We start from the raw sequence: 25,824 nt of genomic DNA on the forward strand, positions 1-25,824 counted from the left end.
CAAATTCTAGCCCCAGGCTTAGGCTCACATTTTTGGTCTTGCTGTGTACTTGATCCAATCAGGCATACTCTCTATTGCCCTATCTTGGAGCTCTACCCTGAACTTTAGGCAGAAAGATCAGAACTTTCTACTTAGTACTATCATCTACTCCTAACTGTGTATTATGTCCTTATTCCAAGACCAGACTGGAAATCTTGGCTTCGCTGTGGCCCTACACATATCAGCCCATTTCAACCCAGACCACCCTGGACTGGGGCTTCAGACTTCCTCACAGGTTTGAAATTTCAAGGGGTATGAGTTGGCTTTTACCACTATTTTCCCAGGCAGAATCATAGAGTCTGAATGTTAGCTTGTGCTTAGATGCTAAACCTGGGACAATAGATGTGTGTGTGGGGTGGGGGTGGGGGTACTTCCTCTTGGCTTGTTATTCCCTCCTTGCTATAATCTTTTACTGGCTCTGCTTTCCTCTCACACCAGTTCCCCAGATGATCTCTGCCTATCTTTTGGGTTTTTCTTAGCTTAAAAGTTGTTTCAGTCTGACTCCTTGTTGGTTCTTTTACTCCTGTATTTGTTTTGTGGCAATATTGTAATCTTGGTCAGAGAGGATTCTCGTAGTGACACAGAGCAGCTCTGGTTCACTCCTCCATCTTTGTTCTGCCCCTGGAAGTTGAGCATGTCCTGCTCTCATGTCTTCAGTAGTTCTTACTTGTCTCTCATTAAAAATAACATCTTTAGGTTTATGCAGGACTTTAAGTTTTGCAAAATACTTTATGTATATTATCCCATTTGAAGCTCACAATGACCCAATGAGACAGGTACGTTATTTGTGGAAATGAGGGTGGCAAGGATTTGCCTGACTTTTTCAGGATTACATAATTATTAAGGGTCTAAATCAGAATTTGAAACTGTATCTTTCCTAATCCAAGCTCAATGTTCTGTTCTTTCATCTATGCATCATGGTCTCCAAATTGGGCATACAAACTAATCTTGGCATTTAAAACAATACACAATCTGGATTCAACATATTTTTTTAAATTTATTTCATTTATTCTGTCATACACTCTATTTTAGCCCAAATGGCCTATTAGCTGTTTCTAGAATTCAGCATTCCATCTTCCTGATCAATGCTTGTGCTGTGTACACAGGCTTGGAGGATATTCCTAATGCCAGAATTTCATTCTTCCCTTTCTTTCACCTCTTGGAAACTCCAGTTTCATTCAAAACTCAACTCATGGCAAGTCATGGGCCAAATTTTATACAAAGTCTTTTCTGTTCTCACAAGTTGTTAGAGTATTCTCTTTCCTAAAATCACCCTATATTTACTTATGTTTTCATTAATTATACATATCAACTCTATAAGGTGGAAGATTATTGAGTTGTTGGGTTTTTTCCTCTTTCTTTTTTGGTCTTTGTATTTCCAGATTCTGGCACAATGCCTGGCATGTAGTAGGCATGTAGTAAAAGTTTATTGAATTACATTGTTAATGATGTTTTTCACAAAATAATGGAGACAATGAATTTATAGTTAAAATTTTGTAAAAGCTAGTAGTGCAGTTTGGTTGCTTAAAATTTGGGAAAAGTCAGTAGTATAGTTTGTTAGTAGTTTGCATAAATAGGAGAAATCTAGGTAAAATAAGACTCAAATAAGTTGTTAAGAACCTTAATTTCTAAACTGAGTTTATATTTTATTCTGCAGAAAATGGAGAGTCTCTTACTGTTTTTGACCGGTCTCATTTAGATGTGTGCCTTATAATAATTATGTTGGCAGTTGTGGGGAGGTTAGATTAGAGAAAGGAGAGAATGGAAGCAGGGAGACCATTTAGAACACATTATTAAAGCAATATTTTTCTCAAACATCTCATCCTTTCAAATGATTTCAACTATCAGTTCTATATAGGTGATTCTCAAGTTCACAGATGCAGATCAAAGCATACTGTCTTTCACATAGGTGTATTTATGGTTTTATTTGGGGGGTTTGGTTTTGTGTGAGTGTGCTCTTACAACAGTGACCAATTTGGGACTATGTTTTGCATGATAATAAAATATAATTTTTAAAATTGCAAAAAAGAAGGTATTATTTAAGGCTTCCTGCAGAAGGTGTTTTTTTTTTAAGTTGGAACTACAAAGAATTAATTAATTCTTTTCAGCTGCTATTGTAAGGGTTAAAATAAAAAGGTTGGACTAAATATATAAAAATGTGGTCACTGAAATTATTACTCAAGTCAGAATGACTTTTTATGGTAGTTTATTTACAAAAGGAGAAAGTGAAAGTAAGAAAATCTGAAAGAGAGTAGATAATTACTTTGGCCCCCTCCAACCCATGCAGGGCTTAAGAGGCCCCAACGAAGGGGGGCCCAGAAGTAAACTAAGCAAGGGTTCTAGTTATGAAGTCTCCTGCAACATGAGGGGCCTTTCCAGAGGCTAGTACCTCTAGAAAAGCCAGGAAAGGGAGTCAGCCCTTTTCACTTACCCATATGGTAGTCCTAAAGGAAGATTGAAGAGCAGTCCAAGGTTCCAAGCTAGCGCTCCTTCCTGGTCAAGTTCAAAGGTGAAAGACTTTCTCCCACTTTTAAAGACCATTCCTTTTGTCACTTCCTGTGCCTTCCTTCTACTTTATGTGGAGCATTTTGCAACTATAGCTTTGCTTAGGACTTCCCAGAGGCAGTCAGGCAATTCTGATTTGTCACCCACTATAGCACATGTGGGTCACAGACCTCCTCATACTGAAGGATAAGTGGGGTGTATCTGCTTCTGGTGATTAAATCTAAAAATAGGCAGGATAGAATTAATCCCATCTTCACACTATCAAAATCTTATATCTACATTTGTAGAATTAATCAATTTCATGTCACATTCATGTATATTACCCACATTGAAGATTACATGCTTAGCCTAGAACTGACTTCATTTCCTTTACTGAGCTGGCTCTTTAATGTGTCAGTTTGGGGTGATATGGGGCATGTGAAATAACCAAAAGGTAAGCTATAGAAAAAAAAAACCTAAATGCAAAGAACTTCTTTGTCTCTAGAACTGTCTTTTTTCTTCCTTTTATCTCTGAATTTAGCCATAAGCTAATGAAGATTCTTTCTGTGGTCCTCTGTTTTTCTCTCTTTATATTCTCTCAAAAATCTCATCCCTTCAACAACCAGTTCTAAATAGGTGACTCTCAAGTTCACAGTTCTCTCTATCCTTTTCCTTTTTTAAAAAACTCCAGTCCTATCTACTTGTTGAATATTTCCATTTAACTGAACCATCATTACTTCAAATTATGTCTGAAACTGATTTCCCAATCTCCCATTCTTCTCTTACAAGCTGTCTCTGCCTACTGCCTTTTTATTTTTGTGAATGATGTATTTTTTATCCCAGATACTTAGGGTTGAAACTTTGTGGTTATCTTAGATTTTTTCCTCCCTGCATCTATCTTTGCATATCTCCTTGCATTCTATCATTGCTATGTCTCATTGATTCATTTGTGATATCTATCAGTTCAATCTGTCCATTCTCACTTCCCTTGATCACATCTTTGATCAAAATAACAACATCACTCACTATATAATATATATATATATATATATATATATAATTTTACTGTTTACAAAGAGGAAGCATATATGGAGTAGTATTATAATCTCAATGTTCATGTCCAGAAACTGACAAATAAAGGTTAAATTATCTGCCCAGTTTTTCAAAACTCTTAAAGAGTTTTCCATCTGCTACAGTTCTAAACTCTTTTATCTGGAATTCAGAGTGCAGCTTATCCTTCTAAATTCTTCTGCTTCTTTACAAGAAGTAAAGGAAGTTTTATTTTAGATAGGCTGATTTACTTGTTTTTTTTTTTCAATATACCTTGCTTATGCTGTTAGCTTTGATTTTTCTCACAACATTCTCACCTCCTGCCTCATGGTGGAATAACTCTTCCTTATTTTAGATAGATTTCTGAATCCTATATTCAATATACACCTGAAGCTTTTTCCCTTCTGAGAATTTCTTCATTTCTCCCATGATAAATTTATTGAACTCCCTCAATGTACATATTTCTTGCTGAATTTGTCTAATTCACTTGACATTGATCATATACTACTGAATTGTATTGTTACTTAGCTTTTATATTTCTGATAATCTTATTATATATCTACATAATCATTTCCTCCCAGCTAGTTGATTGCTTTACAGAATAGATAATGATTTCAAAAATATCTTATTTGGCCCAATACATGAAATATTTTTGCATGTAGTAAAGATTTCAAAGTATATGGTTACTAAATAAAGTTTGAAATATTGTTATATGAATTTCAAGAAGATATCCATTGAAAATTATTTTAACCCAAATTTTATTTTATTGGAAATTCTAATAAGGCTTTAATTTGAATAGTATTTATATTCAGATTCTCTACAATATTCTAACCTAAAGATAATTACTATTTCACATGTTTTTAAAACATTTTTAAACATTTAGTAAAATTTTAAAATAAACTGAGTTAAAATATAAGTTTCTCCTGATATTTTTCAGCTGTTAATAGGATATGAAAATGGAACTGTGGTGCTCTGGGACTTGAAATCAAAAAGAGCAGAACTGAGAGTTTATTATGATGAGGTAAGCAGTTTCTTATTATTCAAAAAAATGACCATTGTATTATGTTATCCTATTTGAAGAAATGTATGTTATATTGAAAAAACCCACATTTTTAATTGTAAAATATGACTATTTGGAAAGTATTATATATAGCTGTATTGAAATTTAGAAATATTTCTTCATAAAATCACTACTAATCATCAATATTTAGTCTGTATATCCAAAAGTTTAATTGTATATACATAAGTACTATAACATAGGGGATAGAAAATGTGGAGATAATGGGACCATTGCACTCAACGAGTTGGCATTCTAGTTTAATTGAAACTGATGAATGAAAACCACTATAATACATTATATTTTCTAATTATCCACAATAATTGAAAGGAATGGTACTTATATTCTAATTGGTAACTTATTCCCAAAATATTATATTAATGGTTGGAACATGCCATTGTATTTAAATACAGTGATAACTGATCTGGAAATTTACAATACAAGCAATTCTCATTTCATAAACAAAACATTATTTGTAAATTGGTTATTTGGAATTCAAACTGAATTTTCTCATTGACCCAATATTTTAAGTAGTTTTTAGGAGACTAAACAGAAGATGATTAACCTATAATTCACCTAAAATATAATCATAGGCTCATAAATTTAAAGCTAGAAGGGACTTTAGAGACCATTGGGTAAAAGTTGCCCCATTCTGTAGATGGGGAAACTGAGGCATGGAGTGGGTAAGTGATTTGCCCCAGGTCACACAGTTTATAAGTGTTTGAATTGGGATTTAACTCTAGATCTTCTTGGCTCCAAATCCTATGCCCTTTCCACTATTTCAGGCTTAGGACAATAGAATTTAAATACCTCACATAAAACAATAATCTTGTGGTTTCTTTAAGCTTGTGTTTAGAATTATAATTTGTTATCCAAGAAATACATTTCTTTCCACTATAGTGAAATGAATACTGTCTTCTTTTTCTCACTTAATGGCAGTTATAGCTGGACTCCCTTTTTTGCAAACCAGTGATAGTTGCTATTAAGGCTAAATCGCAGAGACTGGTGTATCTACTAACATTCCACGGACCCCACCTATTTTCTCTGACTAGGATTTGTTTCTCTCCTTTTCTGACTCAATGAATAACAGAATGGAATCTAATACATTTAAAAAGACATTTTAACATTTTTAAAACTGCTAACAATAAAGAGGATATTTTGATGGATCTGTAAAATTCAGAATTCCTCAGTACCTTGTATGCAACTCTTGCCCATGTTTCCATAAATCTTTCATAAGAGTTATGCATAAGAGTCATTTCTCCATTTGTCTTGAAATTACACAGATACTATTCATCACTTGTCCCTAGCTCTCACTCTCTGATCAACTCAATCCTTTTTTAAATCATATATCTCTTCAATGATGTCCTTTATACCAATTCTTCTATGCTTACTCATTCCCACCACATTTCTCTCCATTGCTATTTGTGTGATACAAGTCTAGTTCTTCACAGTTTATGGTATTCCTTGACTTGTAGCCATACAACATTTATGGAAGAATATTGGTGCTAAAAATATGGGCTTTTGTTTCACATAGCTGCTCAAAGTTATTATTTTTAATTGCACAATTCCAAAAGTAATCTGACCGGATCGTCAACTTCTAATCAGTTCTTGTCCCAGTTCATCAACTCTGCATAATATCTATCCAAGATGAACCAGAAGTATGGGTTGCCTATCTAGCTGCATATCATAGTTTTGACAGTAGAGATTCTTTCATTTGTTTTTTTCTTGTGTGATTAGTTTAAAGAAAACTCCTTAGAATAATTATTGAGCCCATTTAGCAATACCTAGTGTTTCAGGGCTGATGTAATCAGCAGAATATCATTCACAAATAGCAACAGTTAGAAGACCTCACAATCCAAATGGAATTCTACTTCCATTTGGATGTTCTATGTATCTTCTTTTCCCACAGCAAACACATTTGTTTCCCATACACCTCTCTCTTTTATGTTTCTCTTGACATAAATAATCAGAGGATGACCTAACAAAATTATCATAGCTGTTAAATCTTTCAGACATTCACATAATTTATACAACTTAATCAAATATTTGGGGTTTGTTTTGCTTTGTTGGTAATCATGTTATGCGCAGTGAGATATTGTATTCTCCCATCCTCTACAAATTTTGTGACTTAAAAATTTAGTAAATGGTAAAATATTTGCAAAAGCCTTTCTTTTCATTGTTCACATACTGTGCAGGGATACCACTCATGCATGAATAGATTATTCTATGTACAAAGACTATATAGATTATTTGTGTAGAGGGAAAAGTAGGCAAAAGTGGATAGGTATATACCACCTACTACTGGGAAAGCACACATAGTTTGATACTAGCACAGTATTCTCAAAAATTTCCAGAATAGTAGAATCAGCCAAAGTTGATTTTCTTCTAGCATAACTTTTAAGAAATCTGTGTTCCCTTTATGCCATGAGGAAAGATTATTGATAGATATATATACATATATATACAGATATATAGTGGAAAAACACATTCTCAACCCTTTTCTGTCCAGCTAATGGTGGATCATTGTACAGAAAGGCCTGGAATAAAATTCAACTCTACTTCAGAGGAAAATCATATTTTGTTTATCTGGGTCAGGCGCAGCTAACCGGGGCTGAGGAGAAGATATCAGAAAAAAAGAATAAATGCTGTGGGTCAGGGATTAGTGGTGATGCTATTGATAGCATTATTGAAATTGGAGAGTCAATTGATGCTAATATGGGGAGTTAATTGCCATCGGACTTACTATCCCCATTTTCCTCCTGTTTACCTCTTGTACTAATCAATCCTCACCACAGAACCAACCTAAACCTGCCTTGAAACAAAGTATGAATTAAATAATTATCCTGTAATGTTAACAACAGAATTAAATGAGCAGAGAAGGTTTTAGTGTCAATAAGAAATCTGAAGATTATCATAAATAATTACATGCTGTCTTCTTGTTGGCACCCTAAGAAGAGTCTCTGAGATGCCATTCTACTAAAATACCTAATTTTGAGATTATTTTCTCCTTTAGATGTTGCCAGAGAAAAATCACTATAGGTTGGCGATAAATAGAAATAACCAAGTATAGGTGAGGATATAAAAGCAGAAAAAGGCATTGCTACCAACATATGGAAATAACGTGCTTATATACTGAAAGGCAGTATATTTAGAGGAAATACCTCGGGAGATGAGTTCAGGTCCCCACTTTGCTATTTACTATCTATGCTACCTTGGACAATCCATTCAAGCTCTTTGACTTTCAGAGTTTTGTAATTAAAAATACTATTGATGTCATTAAAAAAATATAACCTTTTTTCCAAATGTATCCTTCCCCTTCCCTACTCAAAGAGCCATCCTTTGTATGGGTGTAAAGAGTGAGATGGTGTTCCTGCACTTGTAGCAAATTAAAAAGGTCAGTCCAACTGTAAAGACATTAGCTAAGTTTCATAGGGTACACAATGTTCCATCCAATGCTCTCCCTCTCAGCAAAGAAGGGTAGAATACATTGTTTCTTATCCCTTTTGGGGAATAAGTTTGGTCATTACAATTACAGTGTTCGTTTTCTTTTTGTTGTTGTTGATAATGTTGTACTTTCCATTAACATTTGTGTAGTCATTTAAATCACATCAGTTTATATAAGTCTTCTTGTGCTTCTCTATATTTTTTATCATTTCTTCCTGCCCAGGAATATTCCATTATATTCACATACCACAATTTAACTATTCCCCAGTTGTTAGGAGATTGCTTCTAGTCTTTTGCTACTAGAGAAAAAAAGGGCTGCTATAAATATTTTGGGCATATAGAAACTTTCTCTCTTTGCCTTCGTGGGGGAATATATCTAGTAATAGGATCCCTCAAGTTTAGTTTTGTCATTTTTAAGATGGAAATATGATATCTGTACTTTGTGTTTTTAGGATTGCTGTAATAAAAGCATTTTATAAACCATAAAATGCTATGTAAATGTGAATTGGTCTTATTGCCTAGAAATAACTACTTATTAAGGGAAATATTGCCAGAATAAGTATTTATTGGATGGAGAGAAGGATTGAGATTGTCTTAGCAATTGCTCTTCATTTCAACTTAAAATGCAGGGAATCTCAAAATAGCTCAAATCTCAAAATAGTCTAGCTTACTTTCCAGAATGCCTTCCTAATCCTAAACACCTTTCTTGTAGATTCTGAACATGGAAGGGAATATATTGAAACTTTCAATATGAAGTGAATTATTCTGAGCTGAAAACTTGAGGCATAGTTTGGGAATATCTGTACTTTTAATTGCTTATAATTCTGAAAACTTTCACAACTTTACATGACTACTTGAAGAGTGAGTGCAAGCACTAGAAGAATCTTCTTCAGTGTTCTTAGTTGCCTTTGCTTTCATTCTAGGTTTTCTTCACTGTATCCTAATACTGTCAGGAAATCTTTATATCAAACTGTGTAATATGTATGGCTCAGTTATGTTCAAATATGTTAAGAAGATTGATGATGCAGGGAGGAAAGGAGGAAGCAAAGCACTTCAAAGGAAAGACTTGGCAGAGTCTTTTTAATGGGTTACTTTAAGCAATTATTTGTAAATTAATGGTCACCCTAGTAGAAAGCTTCAAAAATTAAGAGATGTGACTCCTGGTATCAATTGTTAGCATAGCAAAAGTAACTTTGTCCTAATTGGTGAAAATATGTCAGGTCACTGGCACTGACTGGGTGTCATATATGTTTTCTTAGATGTTTTTAGTGTAATTTTAGACATAAAGAGTAAAAGTGACAGGAAGCTGAGTCTGATTGTCTGTTCTGTCTGCCACAAAGAGAGTCTTGGGGCTTTGTTAGGTTGATTAGGTCTCACGTTCACAAGACACAAGACAAGTGGCTAGATCAAGTCCCACCTGTGGGAGCCTTTTAGCCCAGAGACAGCTTTAGTAAATGGAGAAGAGAGCTGGAGGAAGAAGCTAAAGCAGGACATTTTCATGATGGTCCTATCTCATCTTCTGGAAAAGAACAGCCCCAGAAGACCTCTGACCCTAGGAGATAAGGAAAAGTAAGTTACAACTTGAGGCTTAATTAAAGATTAATAGTAGTTATATTAGTCAGCAGGCTACAATATGATTGCTTGATGTTTTAAATTCTCTTAAATTTTGCTTAAATGGCATTTCTATAGTAATATGAATACTTCCTTTAGTGAGGCATTACATAAGTCATATTAATATAATATAGATACATTTTGACTTTTAAATGAATATTCAATTGTGGAAGTATTTTATATCTTAGATATCAGATTATTTGTGGTTGGAATTTGTATTGGTAATTGGTACTTGAAAAAGGGAACACCTAATTCAGGGGCATGCTCTACATATGCAACCAATTTTCTAAAATCCCAGATTAAGGTCTTAAATATTTATGTAAATTAGGAACTACCATAGAAGAGTGATACTGGTAACTGGGATATTTAATCCTCATTCTGGGGATTCCCTTGGCCAAAGCAAGAATTTCTTTAGCTGATCTACCTATGCTTTGAACAAAGTATAATTTTTGATAATTGACCATTTCTAGTTGACAAGCCTACTTTCTAGACATTACAACAAGGATTTTATTATCATGAGCCTCTTTGGCAGTCAGATGAGGCCTATGGATGTCTTCTCAGAATATTTTTAAATGTACAAAATAAAATTCATGGGATTACAAAGGAAATCAATTCTCAAAATATTTTTGTTGTTGCTGTTTTTAAAACACATTAATGGACACCAGGAGAAGAATCCCTGGTCTAGTGTCTGGTAGTTTATCTTGATAGTATGCTTACAATCTGCTTCCAGATTAAGAAGTAACTATTAGGATAGCAAAGGCACAGTAATTAGAGAAGATTTTTGTCACCCAGAGTCCCATTTGGAATTGTTATTAAACAAAGAATCACATCATATCCCTTGTACATCACCCTACTAAACAGACACACTCAGTCTCACATATATAAAATAATTTGAATGATTATAACCAATTATAAAATTTTAAATACATGTGAATACCACCAAAACTAATTTTAAAAAACACTGCATTATTTAATTATTATCCTGTTTGCTATGTGGTTTCTTCTTTGAAACACAAATTTGCTGCGGGTAAGAATTATGGTACAAAGCTGGGAAGGGAGCAGCAGTAGAGGCAAATGGATGGAGCTCTGAGCAGTTCTCTCAACTATTCCCTTGTAATCACTGAGGAAGGGGGCTTTATGCTATCGCTAGGCATAGTTAACAAGGAGTGCATAGTCCAACTCCCTGGGATTATTGAGGAAAATGACACCGAAGACCATGGAAGTGGAAAAGAAGGAGAAAAAAGGTAAGAAAGAGTCTGCACCTTTATTGTGGATTCCTATAAGAGCAGTTCTACTATTGCAGTAGAAGGGAGTGGGGTGGAAGCAGTGTCAGTGACCTCATATATGAGCACTTCACTCTTGAAGGGTCTGAGAAAATGAAGAACCCCTTCTTTCTTCCCAGCTCTATCGGGGGTCCTGTAGCTTAGTGTGAAGGTACGGGAATAGATGGAGCTGAGACAGGACAGGTTAAGGAGGGATGGAAAGGCCTGCAAGAGCTGCTTTGGAGAGTGGGATATTGAATTGGTAAGAGAGATATAGTAGGATTGCCTAGTAACAGTGAGGGCCAAGGGCGAGAAGGAGGCACAGTAGATAGAGCCCTGGGCCTGGAGTCAGGAAGACTCATCTTCCTGAGGTCAAATCTGATCTCAGACACTAGCTGTGTAACCTTGGGCAAGACCCTGAATGTTGTTTGCCTCAGTTTCCTCATCTGTAAAATGAGCCGGAGAAGGAAATGGCAAACCACCCCAGTATCTCTGCCACGTAAACCCCAAGAGGGTCACAGAGTGTGAAATGACTGAACAACAGCAACAATGGATAAGTAAAAGAGGTGGGAATTTAAGTATGTGATCTGAACATTTATGCTTTTTATAACAAACATAAAGAAATATAATACAACCTCCTATTGCAATGCATTCTGCTAAGGGGTAGTCATTATTGCAGATAATTCTAACTATTCTCTATTAGTCATAAGTCACAGAAGTATAGATTTAGTATTGGAAGATACCCTCAAAGTCTAATCTACCTTCTTACATGTGAGGAACTAAGACCCATAGAAATGAAATAACTTGCTAAAGTTCCCACAAGTGGTAATGAGAAGACATGAGATTTGAATTCAGACCTCTGCTATAAATCCAAAGGTTTTTTTCAATGTGTATAGTAACTAACGTTTGTATAGCACTTTATGCCTTACAAAGCACTTTGATATACAATGCCTCATTTTGTACTCGGCTATTTGATGGAACTAGAGGTTAAAGACCTACCTTCCTCTTGTCTGAATCAGGTTCTTGAGCTCTGATAAAGATCTCAGCTCAGGCCAGGCATCACTTCAAGTTTCTGTGGGCTCAATATATCGTACGGTCTGTCCTGAACTCTCTAGGCCCCAGGTGAGTTGAAGAGAGCCCCAGCTGACAGACTTGAATCTTGCCTTTTTGTAAGCCAGATTTTTAGTCAGTCCTCTGCTTGGACCGCTAAAAAGGAAGCTTCTACATAAATTTAAAAGAAACTAATTCTGAACATCAGTGAACAAACATCAGTTGTCCAGATCTCAGTGACTGAACTCTTACTTGAATACTTTTAGTGATAGGACACTCTTTCAAAAAGAAATACATTCCATCGTTGTATATCTCTAGTTATTGGGAAGCTCTTTCTTACGTGAAGCCCCAATCTGCTACCTTGTAATTTCTCCTCACTAACCTTAACTTGTTTCTCTGAAGCTCCATGAACCAAGTCTAATTCCTGTTTCACAAGACTGCCCTTCAGATACTTAAAAAGTATGATCATGACTAGTGTGCCTTTTCTTTTCTAACATAAAGACAGATGTGCAGGTTTAGTAGGATTTTAAAAAAATACAACACCTTCGTAAAAAATAACTTGTATCTTCACTGATTTTTACTTTTAATCATTTAATTTTCTTCCTTGCTGGGCTATGCACATTAGGGATAACACCCCTTTAGGTTTCTTTTAATTGAGGTTTGCATTCAAAGTTGCCTTCCAGTAAGACACATATCCCTCATCAGAACAAAAAATTTATCTCTTCAGATTTTTTAATTAGAGAATAATATTCAGCCACAGTTCTCTGGGTTCAACCAGAACAGAAAAAGCTGCTGCCTCCAGGCAATCAACAAGTATAAATTAAGTATTGACTATGTACTTGACACCAGTGATAAAAATACAAGGAACCAAACAACCTCTGTGTTCAAGGAGCTTACATTCTGGAAGGATAAGAAATACTTGTCAGTCTGTGCAGAATAAATCTAGAGAAAATAAATAGAAAGTAATAATGACACCAACAGTTGGGGGGGCATCAAGAAAATCTTCATACAGAAGATTTATAGATTTATATATGTTTGCGTAGTTTATGTTTTTCCTGGTCTAAAGAGAAGGAAGAAAAAAAGATTGTGGTAGGGGGTTGGCAGTAGGAAGCATTTATTAAATACCTACTTTGAGGCAAGCACTTATCTCATTTGATCCTCACAAAAGCCCTGTGAGGTGGATGCTCTTATCATTCCCATTTTACAGTTGAGGAAACTGAAGTAGAGATTAAATCACTTCTCCAAGGTGAAATGATTAATAAATAGCTGAGGTGGGATTTGAACTAAAGTGTTGGTGAGTCCAGGTCTAACATTCTATCCTCTTTGCTACCTAACTTGCTCGATAAAACAAAACATAGGAGTTCACAAAAGCTTTATTTTTCCCCCACTGAATCTTCTGTAGAGAGTTTACATAAATAACCAAGTTACTAACATAGTATAATTCTTACTTCATTCGATTAATTTGCAGTTTTATTGCTCATTTCAACTAGCTGCTGCTATCCAACATCATCTTCTTCCTCTTGTCTGAATCAGCTCTGATAAAGAAGAGAGATAGTAATTCTTTTCTTTTAAATTCTATTTAATTGATTGAGAGAATTTTTCCATTGTTACATAATTCATATTCTTTCCCTTTCCTCCTCCCATAGCCAATGTGCAATTCCACTGGGTTGTATATGTGTTGTTGATCAAGACCTATTTCCATATTATTGATATTTGCACCAGGATGATCCTTTAAGGTCATATCCCCATCAATTCATGTGATCAAACAGTTGTTTTTCTTCTGTGTTTCTACTCCCACAGTTCTTTCTCTGGATGTGGATAGCATTCTTTCTCAGAGTTCCCTCAGAAATGTCTTAGATCATTGCATTGCTGCTAATTGAGGAGTACATTACATTTTATTATGCCACAATGTATCTGTCTTTGTGTATAAAGTTCTCCTGATTCAGCTCCTTTCACTCTGCATCAATTCCTGGAGGTCATTCCAGTTCATATGGAATTTCTCCATTTCATTATTCCTTTTAGCACAATAGTATTCCATCACCAATATATACCACAATTTGTTTAGCCATTCCCCAGTAGAAAGGCATTCCTTCATTTTCCAATTCTTTACCACCACAAAGAGTGTGACTATAAATATTTTTGTACAAGTCTTTTTCCTTATGATCTCTTTGGGGTATAAACACAGCAGTGGTATGGCTGGATCAAAGGGCAGGCAGTCTTTTAAAACCCTTTAGGCATAGTTCCAAATTGCCATCCAGAATGGTTGGATCAATTCACAACTCCACCAGCAATGCATTAATAGTTTGCCACATTCCCTCCAACATTCGTTACTTTTCTTTGCTGTAATCTTAGCCAATCTGCTAGATGTGAAGTGGTAGCTCAAAGCTATTTTTATTTACATTTCTCTAATTATAAAAGATTTTGAACACTTTTTCATGTGCTTTTTATAGTTTTGATTTCTTTATCTGAAATTTGCCTATTCATGTCCTTTGCCCATTTATCAATTGGGGAATGTCTTGTTTTTTTTTATATACATATAATTGATTTAGCTCCTTATATATTTGAGTAATTAAACCTTTGTCAGAGGTTTTTGTTATAAAGATTTTTTCCCAATTTGTTGCTTCCCTTCTAATTTTGGTTTCATTGGGGTTTTTTGGTACAAAGCCTTTTTAATTTATTGTAGTCAAAATTATTTATTTTACATTTTGCAATTCTTTCTAACTCTTGCTTGGTCTTCAAATCTTTCCTTTCCCATAGATCTGACAAGTATACTATTCTTTGTTCATCTAATTTACTTGTAGTTTCCTTCTTTATATTCAAGTCATTCACCCATTCTGAGTTTATGCTATTTCCTTCTATGCCAGTGGTTTGCTTTTAATCTGTCCCCCAAATCCCCACCCTTATTTTACTTCCTTTTCCGTCGCCTCTCTATTTATTCCCCTCTTATTTTTTTAGAGTCTATTAACTTCTCTCCCCACTCTCTTTCCCTCCCTTTTTGTATTCCCAGTCCCACTCCCCACCTTGGTTTTTCCCTCTCAACTTCCCTGTAGGTTAAGTTAGAATTTGATACCTCAATGGATCTATTTGCTCTTCCCTCTCAGAATAGATTCCACTGAGAGTAAGGTTTGAGAATTAACTATTAGCACTCTCTTCCTCTCCTTCTTATAATAGTATTCTTCCCCTCCCCCTCTCATGTGCCTCTTTGTGTGATATAGATTATCCTATTTTTCTTATTCCTTCAAGTTTCTCTTGATGCCATCTTCTATTCCCCCCTTTTCTTTTTATGCATATCATCTTAAACCACTTATTACCCCAACCTCTATATATGAATAATTCTTCTAACTACTATAATAGTGAATACAATTTTTGAGAGCTACAAATAACATTTTTCCACATAGGAATATAAGCAAGTTGACTTTATTGAAGCCCTTTAAAAAAACATTTTTTCTCCTCTCTTTCTATGTTTCTCTTGATTTTTGTATTTGGATATCAAAATTTCCATTTAATTCTGGTCTTTTCTTGACAAATATTTGGAAGTCTTCTATTTTGTTGAATGCCCATAATTTTCCCTGAAACTATATGGTCAATTTTGGTGATCCTTGCTTGTAGACCCAATTCTCTTGCCTTTTTGAATATCATATTCCAAGCCTTGCAGTCCTTTAGTGTAGAGGCTGCCAGATCCGGTGTAATACTGATTGGTGCTCCTTGATATCTGAATTATCTCTTTCTGGATTCTTGTAATATTTTCTCCTTAGCTTGGAACCTCTTGAATTTAGCAATTACATTCCTGGGGTTGTCTTTTGAGGATTTAATGTAGCGGGTTATCTATGGGTTCTTTCAATGTCTATTTTTCCCCCTTGTTGAGGAACATCAGGACAGTTTTCTTGGATAATTTCTTCAAGATTTCTGTTTATTTCTAGGTTTTCGGGTAGACCAATGATTCTCAAATTGTCTCTTCTAGATCGGGTTTCCATATCAATCATTTTTCTCAGTGAGATTTATCATGTTTCCTTCTATTTTGTCATTCTTTTGACTTTGCTTTATTAATTTTTGCTGGCTTGTGAGATCATTACCTTCTACTTGCCCAATTCTGGTCTTTAAAGACTGGTTTTCAGCTATGATTTTTTGGTTTTCTTTTTTTTGGTTTGGTCTTTTCTGCTTTTCATGGCTTCCAGGAGGTCATTTCTGGTCCTCAATTTGCTTATCATTTAATTTGATTTCTGGGCTTCTTTTTCCAAGGCTGACATTCTGTCTTTTAAACTGTTATTTTCTTTTTGAACTATTTCCCACTATTCTTGCCAAGTTTCTCCTATTTTTTTTTAAATTTGGCTCTCAAAATCCAGCCTTATTACTTAGTGAGTTTGTGACCAATTTCCATTTTTTCCCAAAAGTTTGGATGTGTTTGCTTGTTTGTCATCTTCTGCTGTCTCCTTTGTAGTCTTGATTTTTTTCTCCATAATAATTTTCCAGTGTCAATGCCTTTCTCTTGTTCTTTTTGGTGTTTGTAGATTGTATTTCTTGGGTGGCCATTGCTTTGTTGGTTTTTCCTTCCCTTCCCAGTCAGAAGTCTGAGTGAGGAAGGCAGGCTCTCTGTGTATGGAACTACAGAATGTTTTTTCCCTGAGGCTATTTTTCAAGTCTCCACATCTACTGAGTGTTGTCCCTCTCTGCTCTCTCTCTGAGCCCAGTTTCCATGTTCTTCAGCCTCCTGGGGTCCAAAGTTTCAATGCTCTTAGGGTAAGTCTGTGGTATCCTCAGAGAGCTCCTGAGAACCTAGAGATTGCCCTGCAGAAGTCTCAGTGAGGAGGGTAGGTAAGTCTTTGTGTTAAGCTCCTGAGAGGTTTTTTCCCTGAAACTACTTGTCAAGTGTCTGTGGTGGCATCTGCTGTATGTAGCCCTCCCCTATCTCTTTGCCTAAGCTCTGCATTCCTTAGCTTCCTGGTGTCTCCAGTCTCACTGCTTTTAGGGATAATTCTGTGGTGTCCTCAGCCATTCCCCCAAGAACCTAGAGGTTGCCCCATGCTTGCTTTAACTCCGGAGTTATAGGTATAGTAGGGAAGGGGTGATGAGTTCACATTTTGGTGGGAGTAATTTTGCCCCCTTTTTGCATGGAAATGCCCCAAACTCTTTCTCCCTTCAATGCTGAGCCCTACAGTGGAGTCCCTTTGCTCATCTGGTTTTGGTTTTGTCCTTTTGAGGCATTTTATATCAGTCGGTGGAGATAACATGACAATCCTTGCTTCTACTCTGGGGCCATCTTAACCCAGACATCTAAGATATAGTAATTCTAATTTGACCTATAACAGAATTTTGAGGCAGGATTTCTTTGATATTAGAATCCAAGCCTCAATTTTATTGCTGAATGTGGGTATCAAACAGGTAGAACTAATTAGAATAGAATAAAGACAAAAATACTGTAGATTTATGCAGTTATTTAGAAAGTTACAGTCAGTGAGGTCAGCTAAGAAAGCATGGCTGCAGTAGCTACAGCCAAATTAGGCAAGGTATAAAAATCTGAGGTCAGTAGATTTTGTTGACCCCTGATACTTTGGAAGCTACAGCAGGGAGAGAGAATTTTCGAGGTGAACCTTTTCCCTGATTAAAGTAGGGATGGATTACTAAATTTGGGGAGAAGATTTTATTAAAACTATTTGTACACATATTCTGGACTCTATAAAAGCAGGAAGGTAGAAAGGGAAAAGAATAAGTATAAAATGGGACACAATAGTAAACAATTTTTCATTCATTCTTTTGGTAATTCTATTTAGTGCTTTTCGCGAAAGATATTTCAAACCTGTCAATCTCTCAATTCCCTAATCTGTGAAGTCCACCAATTTTCAGCAGAAAAAATAATAGAATTTTGAAACCTTTGAGATCATCTAGTCCAACAACTTCACTTTGTACATGAAACCCAGAGAAATCAGTTGACTAAGGGCATGCAGTGTCCTTTGGTACCTAAGCTTAGAACACTACCCAGGTCTCCTAATTTTCAGTCCAGTATATTTTTTACCTTTTAATTTCTCATCTACCAGACTCCTTACCCAAATATATTTTTGTTTCTACCTTCATCTTAACTTTCCTTAAGACATATAAAAAGTTCCCTTTTTAGGGTTAATCTTTCTGTGATCTAGATTCATCCCCTTTTGACTCCTAACAAGTCATACATTTATCTCCTCTCTCTCCAGCATCTGTCAATTCCCCCCTCTTTATTACTAGTCCCTTTATCCTCTGCCTTCAAACTAAGTAAATCTCACCTCTATTGGGAAAAAAATACAAACAAATCTTTTTATCTAAAAGAGTGGCACATCCTATACACCACATTATTTTTTTCTTCCTTTCATGACCATTTCTCAAATCAGTCATCTGCCTTTGTTATCTTTCTGTATTTTTGTAATCCCTTTCAATTAGCCTTATTTCCTTATTAGTCTCTGAAAACTCCATATTAAAAGATACTTCATTGCCTTATCCAATGACCTTTTTCTTCATCTTTATTCTGTTATTTTTTACATTGTTGAACACCCTGCCCTTGAAGTTTCTTCCTTCAACTCAGTGACCGTATAGTATTTTCAATCTCATTCTATTTATTTTTCCCCCTGTCTGTTGTACTTGGTTTTCTGCTCCCTATTTTTTATATTTTTTTCCTATTTTAAGTCTATAACTGCTAGCAGATAAATACTTATAGTCCATAGGATATAAAGCAGAATAAAGATCAAAGGTTTTTAATAAGGGCATGTGAAATGAATATGCTACTTCAAGGCTAAAAAGCCAAGATTAGCTCTGCAGAGAATATAATGAAAGTGGGGGGGGGGGAGGAAACAATGACCTTAAGCTGTAAATTTGCCAGGAATTCTAGCTTTTATCTTTGTCTATTTGTTCCTTTTTTTTGACACCACTGCACGAGCAGATTCTGCATCTATGCCATATATAGGATAATTGGTATACTTATACTCAAAATGTCCTCGCGATTTCAACTGTTGGAAACATTGGTAGCTCCCCAATCTATACATCTAATCCATCTATAAATTCTGTGTAGATGTCCTACCCAAAATAGAATATTATCTTTAAAAAAAAAGTTCTTCTTCTCAACTTCACTGACTGTTAATCACACTAAAATCTCCCAGTTACCTAGAATCAGCAGTTACAGATTCTCACCAATGACAACTTCATAAAAAAAGATACTCTGAGGCTCAGGTTTAGGTACACAAAATGTTAAGTGTGTAGCCTTCATAGGTTCCAGACTTCTAGATGAGATACACCATCAAAAAACAGATCATGAGCCTAGAAGCAGCCTTATTATGGCATGAATATTAAGAACCTGTGATCTTTTTGTTTTAACCCTTACCTTCCATCTTAGAATCAATACTCTGTTCTGGTTACAAAGCAGAAGAATGGTAAGGACTAGACAATGGGGGTTAAGTGACATGCTCAGGGTCATACAGGAAGTATCTGAGACCAAATTGAACGTAGGATCTCCTTTCTCTTTATTATTGAGCCACCTGTCTGGCTCCCTGTGATCTTTTACTGTTGAATATCTGAAACCTATAAAAGCTATTAGTTGGTATTCAAAGACCCAAACTGTTAACATTCCACCCATTCCTGCACTCTTGAGCCCCAGATTATCTATATTACTAAACTGTCATTTGTGAGAATTCCTAGATCCTGCTGTCAGATAACTGGAAGAACATTAGTGCCACTCATAGTCATGAAGGGGGAATGGAATGCTGTTTTGGTTTTTGTAATAAGATCAGTAAAGGGTCTCTCTCCGTTTCTCAGACCCATTATCCTACTTACTACTAGAAAAGATTCTGAAAAAGTACTCTTTGTGAGTGATATTACAACTAAAACTCTTAGGCAAGATCCTACACCCATAGGAGTTCTGCCACCAGTGTTTGGGATTCTTTCTTCCACAAATTTACATGAGTTTTTGGTTTTCCACTGCTGAGTCAGAGCTTCCATTACTAGAAAACATGGGATTTCTTATATTTTAACCTTCCTCTAGGGAGACAGGTATTAAATGGGTTTTAGTCTGTGTTGGGTGATGTGGCATTAAATAGAGTTGAAACTACACTGAAAGCTGGTTCATTTTAGTGGTTCCCTGATAGAGTGGTCCGAGACCAGAATAATTAAGCTTTTTGAAAAAGTGACTCTTTTCTCTTTCTCTGCTATTGAGATTTCCCTCTCTCCTATTTTTCATGTTATTTCCCCCTTTTTTCTGGAGTGTCCTGTTATCCTCTTAGGCAGTTCTGACCTATCCTTTAAGGACCAGCTCATATCTCATTCCTTTCATGAATCCTCTCCTCCTTTCCTATGTATCTTTGCCTTTCCTGGACTCCTTCAACATTTAATTTTTTATCACATAATTTAACTCATTATATACTCTATTTCTCTGCTATTGCAGTTGACTTTCACCAACTAAACTATATGTTTCTTGAAGAAAGAGTTCATGTTTTCTACTTCTTTTGTGTTCCCCCAACAGAACCTAATAGTGTTAAGAATATAACAGATACTCAATATATAACTGGTTAATTAAAGGAAAACTCACAGCAGAATAAATTACTATTTCATATTTCATCAAATACACAGCCAAAGAGTGAATCTCTCAATAGGTGCTATAGGTTACAGAAGAAACGTTTGCTCTCAAGTTTACTTAAATTTGGTGTGTTGGAATAGAAAGAACAAGTACTTAGTAGTAATCATGGATCTTAATGGAACTCAAAATCTGGACCAACAAAACTCTAAATCTTATTTTCAGGAATCTCTTCTCAGTAGCATCTATTTTTATAGGAAAATACATTTTTATAGCAGCAATGCCGCATAGTAGAAAGGGCATTGGAAATAGAAGTGAAAATGTCAGTAACTTGTTTAGCATGGAAGTGAAAGAAAAGACTTGCCAATGCAATGAAGAGAAGAAAAACTAGGCACAATTTTTTTAAAACTCACAACAAATTATAGAAAGGTTATAGCAAGGAAGGGAGAGTGAAAGGAAATCTGTACTCAAGAGACAACCACTATCTTCTGAGGGAAGACAGTGAAAAAAGGGTAGTGCCTATAATATTATATAGCAACTATTTAAGAATACCTAAAAGGACTAAAAAAAATTGTATCTTTTGATAGGGTTGGTCCTTCTAATGTTTTAACAAAGGAGGCTGATTGGATACATCTCATAATCATGGAAGCCACAGCCCTGTAGTGGTGGATAATCTACCAGGATCATCAAATCTTAATTGTGTGTGTATGTGTGTGTTTCTAGGTCTCTGATTACATCAGTGTGAGGAACTATCAGTATAGAAATGTCCTCCAAAAATGCATTTTGGCAACTCATCTCTGACTTAAAATTCCATAGAGATGCCCAGGGTCCTGAGGGTTTAAGATGTTTGTCAATAGTTATGTGGCTGGTTTGAGTCACATTCCCTCTCTGTCCATAACTACTCTTAGACATCTGAGTTCAGAAGAATCCAGTGAAATTGTAGTATGAAATAATAGCAGAGCCTTTTGGGAGGTAGAGTAGTACAGTGGGGGGGGGGGGGGAAGAAACTACTGGATTTTGAATTAGAGGATCTTGACGTCAAGCTCTGTCATTGCTATTCATCACCCTGGTGGCCTTGGTCAAGTCACAAGCCCTCAGAGTTTAGTTTCCTCATGTGAAAAGTTCTAAATGACCTCAAAAATCCATTATCACTCTTAATCTGTGGTCCTTTGATTATGGTTCAGGATGTAAAGTCAGCGTAACACATTCCTTCCATCCTCCTGTGTAAGCAGTAGTAACTTTTGGAAGAATGTCCTTTAGGGTTTTGGAGACTAGAGGGATTGGCCTATCTATTTGTGTTGGAGATGATTGAAACCTCATAGAAGGGGGTGAACTTGTGTTATTTGAGTTATCAGTGGATTAAGTGAGCATGAATGTGATAGGAAATGCTCAAGTCACAAATAATGAGTGTTTCACTTAAAGCCTTTCTGAGCTTGAATCACTGACATCTGTATCAAAGTGTTAGTTACATTTGAACCTAAGACCTCCCATCTCTAGTCCTGACTCTCAATTCACGGAGCCACCCAACTTGCCCCTTCTCTGTTATTTTAAATGAATTTCACTAAGCACAGCCTAATCTTTTCTTGATGATTCAGAATCATCTTTATGAACTTCAATTATATTATTTCCCTTTTATACCTTGATGCCCATTTAACTATCCAGGTCTTTGGTTCTACTTTACATGGCTCCAGCTGCCATGCTTTTTTAGTTTTTCATCTCGTTTTGTGTTCTTTTCTGTCATCTTCTTTGTTCACCCTTTATTGCTGTTAGCACACTTGCACAGACTGGCCCCTCTACTCCCTTCTAATCTGTAGTTTATTGCTTCATTTTATTGCTGCTAATCAGCAATAGATTAAGACACCAGAAAACCTGATTTAGGAGAATTAGTCATACAGTGAATTAATAAGTGCCTATTATATGTTAATAAATGCCAAGCACTGGGGATACAAAGAAACATAAAAACATAATACCTCACCTCAAGAATCTCATAAAAGGGCCTAGCTTATGAAAAGCTTTTAAAGCCAAACCGAATTTTTGTTTGATCATGGAGGTAATAGGGAGCCAATGGAATTTGGGGGGGAGGAGGAGAAAGGGCTTTATCAGACCTACTCTGTAGAAAGATCACCTTGGCAGTGAAGTGTAAGACAGACTAGAGTAGGAGGAGACAAGGCAAGGAGATCGGTCTGCCAGAAGACTATTGTAATAGTTTAGGCATGTAATGATGAAGGCCTGTGTCAGGATGGTGCCTGGGAGTTGTGAGGAGAATATATGAAAGGTGCTCTGAAGGTAGAAACAACAGCTTCCATGTGTGGGGTCATTACCAGTCAGCAGCCGTGGCAAAACTGGAGTTCCAAGTTTAGCAACTGAGAAGTTGGTCTTGCCCACCCTAGTGATAGAGTGTTATGTAGGAAAGGATCAACTGATCCCCACCCTGTAGGTCTGGAGCAAAAGAACGTTCAGTACAAGTCCCCGGAGCTACAGGGGCCTTGAGTATGTTGACATACTCCCTCCTGTCATCAGGGCCCCTGGGTATGTCGATATCTCTCTAAGATCATTAACCATAGAATGTCCCAAACAGACTTCAACCTATATAAACCCCACTCGGACCGTGCTTCCTCGGAACTCCTTTGCTGAGCTCCCCTGGCACACGCGCTAGTAATAAAGGCTTCCCCTTGGCCGAATTGCATTGTCTCCGTGTGCTCCTTGGCTGGACATCCCTTCGGACCCTAACATAAGAAGCTGAGAAGAGGGGAAGGTTTGAGGGAAAAGACAACAGATTCTATTTTGTACTTGTTAGATTTGGAATATCAATGGGAATCCAGGTTGAGATATCAAAGGGCTGTTGGTGATATGAGACTGGAGATCAAGAGAGAGGTTATGATTGGATAAATAGATCTGAAAAAAAAAAGATAACTGAACCCATGCGGGCTAATGAGATCACCAAGAGAAATAGTATAGAGGGTGGAAAGAAAGAGAGTCCAGAACTGTGAAGAAATTTCACTGTAAGAATTTGAATAAAGGTCACGGGATTTATTGCATGAATGTTTTTGCACCTCAGTCTATTTTACTAGGGTCCTGGGAGATGTAGTCTCCCAGGGTTCAGAGCCATTTTAAAATGCACATTATTTCTTATCAATGTTCCTTATAGATGAAATTGCTGAATAGCTGAACTCTAGATCAAAAGGCTCTAATATATATAGTATTCCAAAGCTTTCCTCCAGTTTTAAACTATTAAAACCCTAAGACTTTTTGAATCACCCTGTATATATTTTACAAATGAATTTTATATGTTGTCTATCATTGTCTTGTCACCCCTGTTTTTCTGGTTTGCTCTGTCAATCAGTAACTAGGTTTTAATTTCCTAGAAGGCAAGAATATTCTTTAACCCAATTTCGTAAAGTAGCAATTGGCACTCCATAAATTTTTATTGAAGAATTCATCTTCTCACACATTATAATATCCAAATTATACTTCACACTGTGATTTTTCAAACTCATAAATTTGGTTTACAAATGAAATTATAAGATTATACTGCCCTCCAGGAGCTCCACAAAATACAACAGGCCTTTTATAATAATAATAATACCAGCTGATATTGATACAGTGCTTAAAATCTAAACAAGTCATTTTACAGACATCCCTTTTGATCTTCACAACAAACCTGAGAGGCAGGCAGTACAGATATTATCCTCATTTTACAGATGATGTTCATAGACTCATAGGCTTAGAGCCAGGTGGCACCTGCCATCCCTCCTTATCTTAACTGAGGTAAAAATGGTTAAGCATTTTGCTCACGGTGATGAAGCTCAAATGTCACAGTTGAGATTCAAAGCTAGGTTTCACCTGTTTCCAGTTCATGATTCTTTTAACCTAGCAGGTTGCCTCCAAGACTTACAAAGAAAGCCCTTTGCTGCTATTCCAATAGTAGAGGGAAATTGATGTTCTACCCCTTCTGACAATCCAACCTTAGTCCTAAAGAGTTAGAAAACCACAATACATATTTTTACATCCTTTGTACAATTTCCCCCCCTGAGGATAACTTGCCTTTGTAACCTGTTTGTTTACTCTTAACTGTTATTTCATTAGGCTATTCATTCAATTGATTGGCATCATGAGGGCAAACAGTTCATGTGCAGCCATTCAGATGGCAGCTTGACTCTATGGAACCTGAAAAGTCCAAGCCGTCCTTTCCAGACCACAATTCCACATGGTAAGATGATACTTTCAAAGGGAATAAATGTTGATATTCACTGCTTAATGTGAAGTAGAAAGAGGTGGTGTCCGCACTTAAGATTATGGAAGTCACAAAAGTTTTCCAATAACTTTCTTTCCCCTCCCTTACTTCTAAGAACTTGAAGGTTACTCCCAAGTGGCAAGAGCATTTTTTCATCCGTCCTTCATCCAGTCTTAGTCTTCCCTCTCTCCCTTTTCCCACACTAGAAGAAGGCACTGCCTCTTCAGACAGTTTCCTCAATTGGAGAAGTCAATAGTGAGTGGCAGACCTGTCTAGGAGTCATTGCTAGAGCTGAATAAAGTAATGCACACTGACTGAACCAGTTGTTGGTAGCTGACTCTGTCAATGGGAGAACAATCTAATCTTAAAGCCTTTTGAAAATGACTCAAGGCAGTGCTACCGTTGATATAGCACCTCTTTAGTCCCTTTTCCTCTTGTTCTTTGCTCTCTTTATATCATGTTCTCCAGATAGGCCTTGTTGTTTCTTGTGAAGCTTATTAAGTGTATTTTAAATACTCCCGCTCATGATTAAGGATAGGCTATCTCTATGTTTTAATGAGACTTTTAATAATACATAGCTTGTATCATAGAGCAGGCAACAGAAAATTATTTTTCAGTTTGTGATATATCTGATCGTTACCTTAGTGAAATTATGTTAATACCAATAGAATTCTATCCACTTATGGTACATTTCTGAAGCTTTGATATATATACACACTTTAGCCATTTGCTTATATGGGCAGTGTACTTGGAATCAATCAGGCTTCTTGGATCTATCTATTCCTGTATGAGTGCCACACATGAAATATTTATTTTGATAGTGACCTTAGTTCCTCTGTAGGCCTGATCAGATTTTAGGAAAGCCATTGGGAACATATAAAAGAAAGAAATTCTGCAGGATAGCTATGAGAAAAAATAATAGTGAAGTAGCTACTATGTTGAACAGAAACAATTTTGCTGTAGCCTACATAAAGTATGTCAGAGGCTTTCAAACCTTGTTCTTTTAAAAATAATTGAGGACTCCCTCAAAGTTTTTTGTTAGTGGGATATATCTATTGGTATTTAC

At 36.1% G+C, this 25,824-nt stretch overlaps 1 protein-coding gene across 10 annotated transcripts in view; it reads left to right on the plus strand.

Moving 5' to 3' along the window:
- Positions 1-25,824, plus strand: part of STXBP5L (syntaxin binding protein 5L) — a 469,360-nt gene that overhangs the window by 260,669 nt on the left and 182,867 nt on the right. For all 10 annotated transcript variants that reach the window (XM_056793510.1, XM_056793513.1, XM_056793507.1 and 7 more), the window contains exons 8-9: positions 4,511-4,594; positions 24,611-24,734. In XM_056793510.1, coding sequence (XP_056649488.1) covers positions 4,511-4,594; positions 24,611-24,734 — 208 coding nt within the window. The remainder of the gene's footprint in view (positions 1-4,510; positions 4,595-24,610; positions 24,735-25,824) is intronic.

Source organism: Monodelphis domestica, chromosome 4, assembly GCF_027887165.1.
Source record: "Monodelphis domestica isolate mMonDom1 chromosome 4, mMonDom1.pri, whole genome shotgun sequence".
NCBI lineage: Eukaryota > Metazoa > Chordata > Mammalia > Didelphimorphia > Didelphidae > Monodelphis > Monodelphis domestica.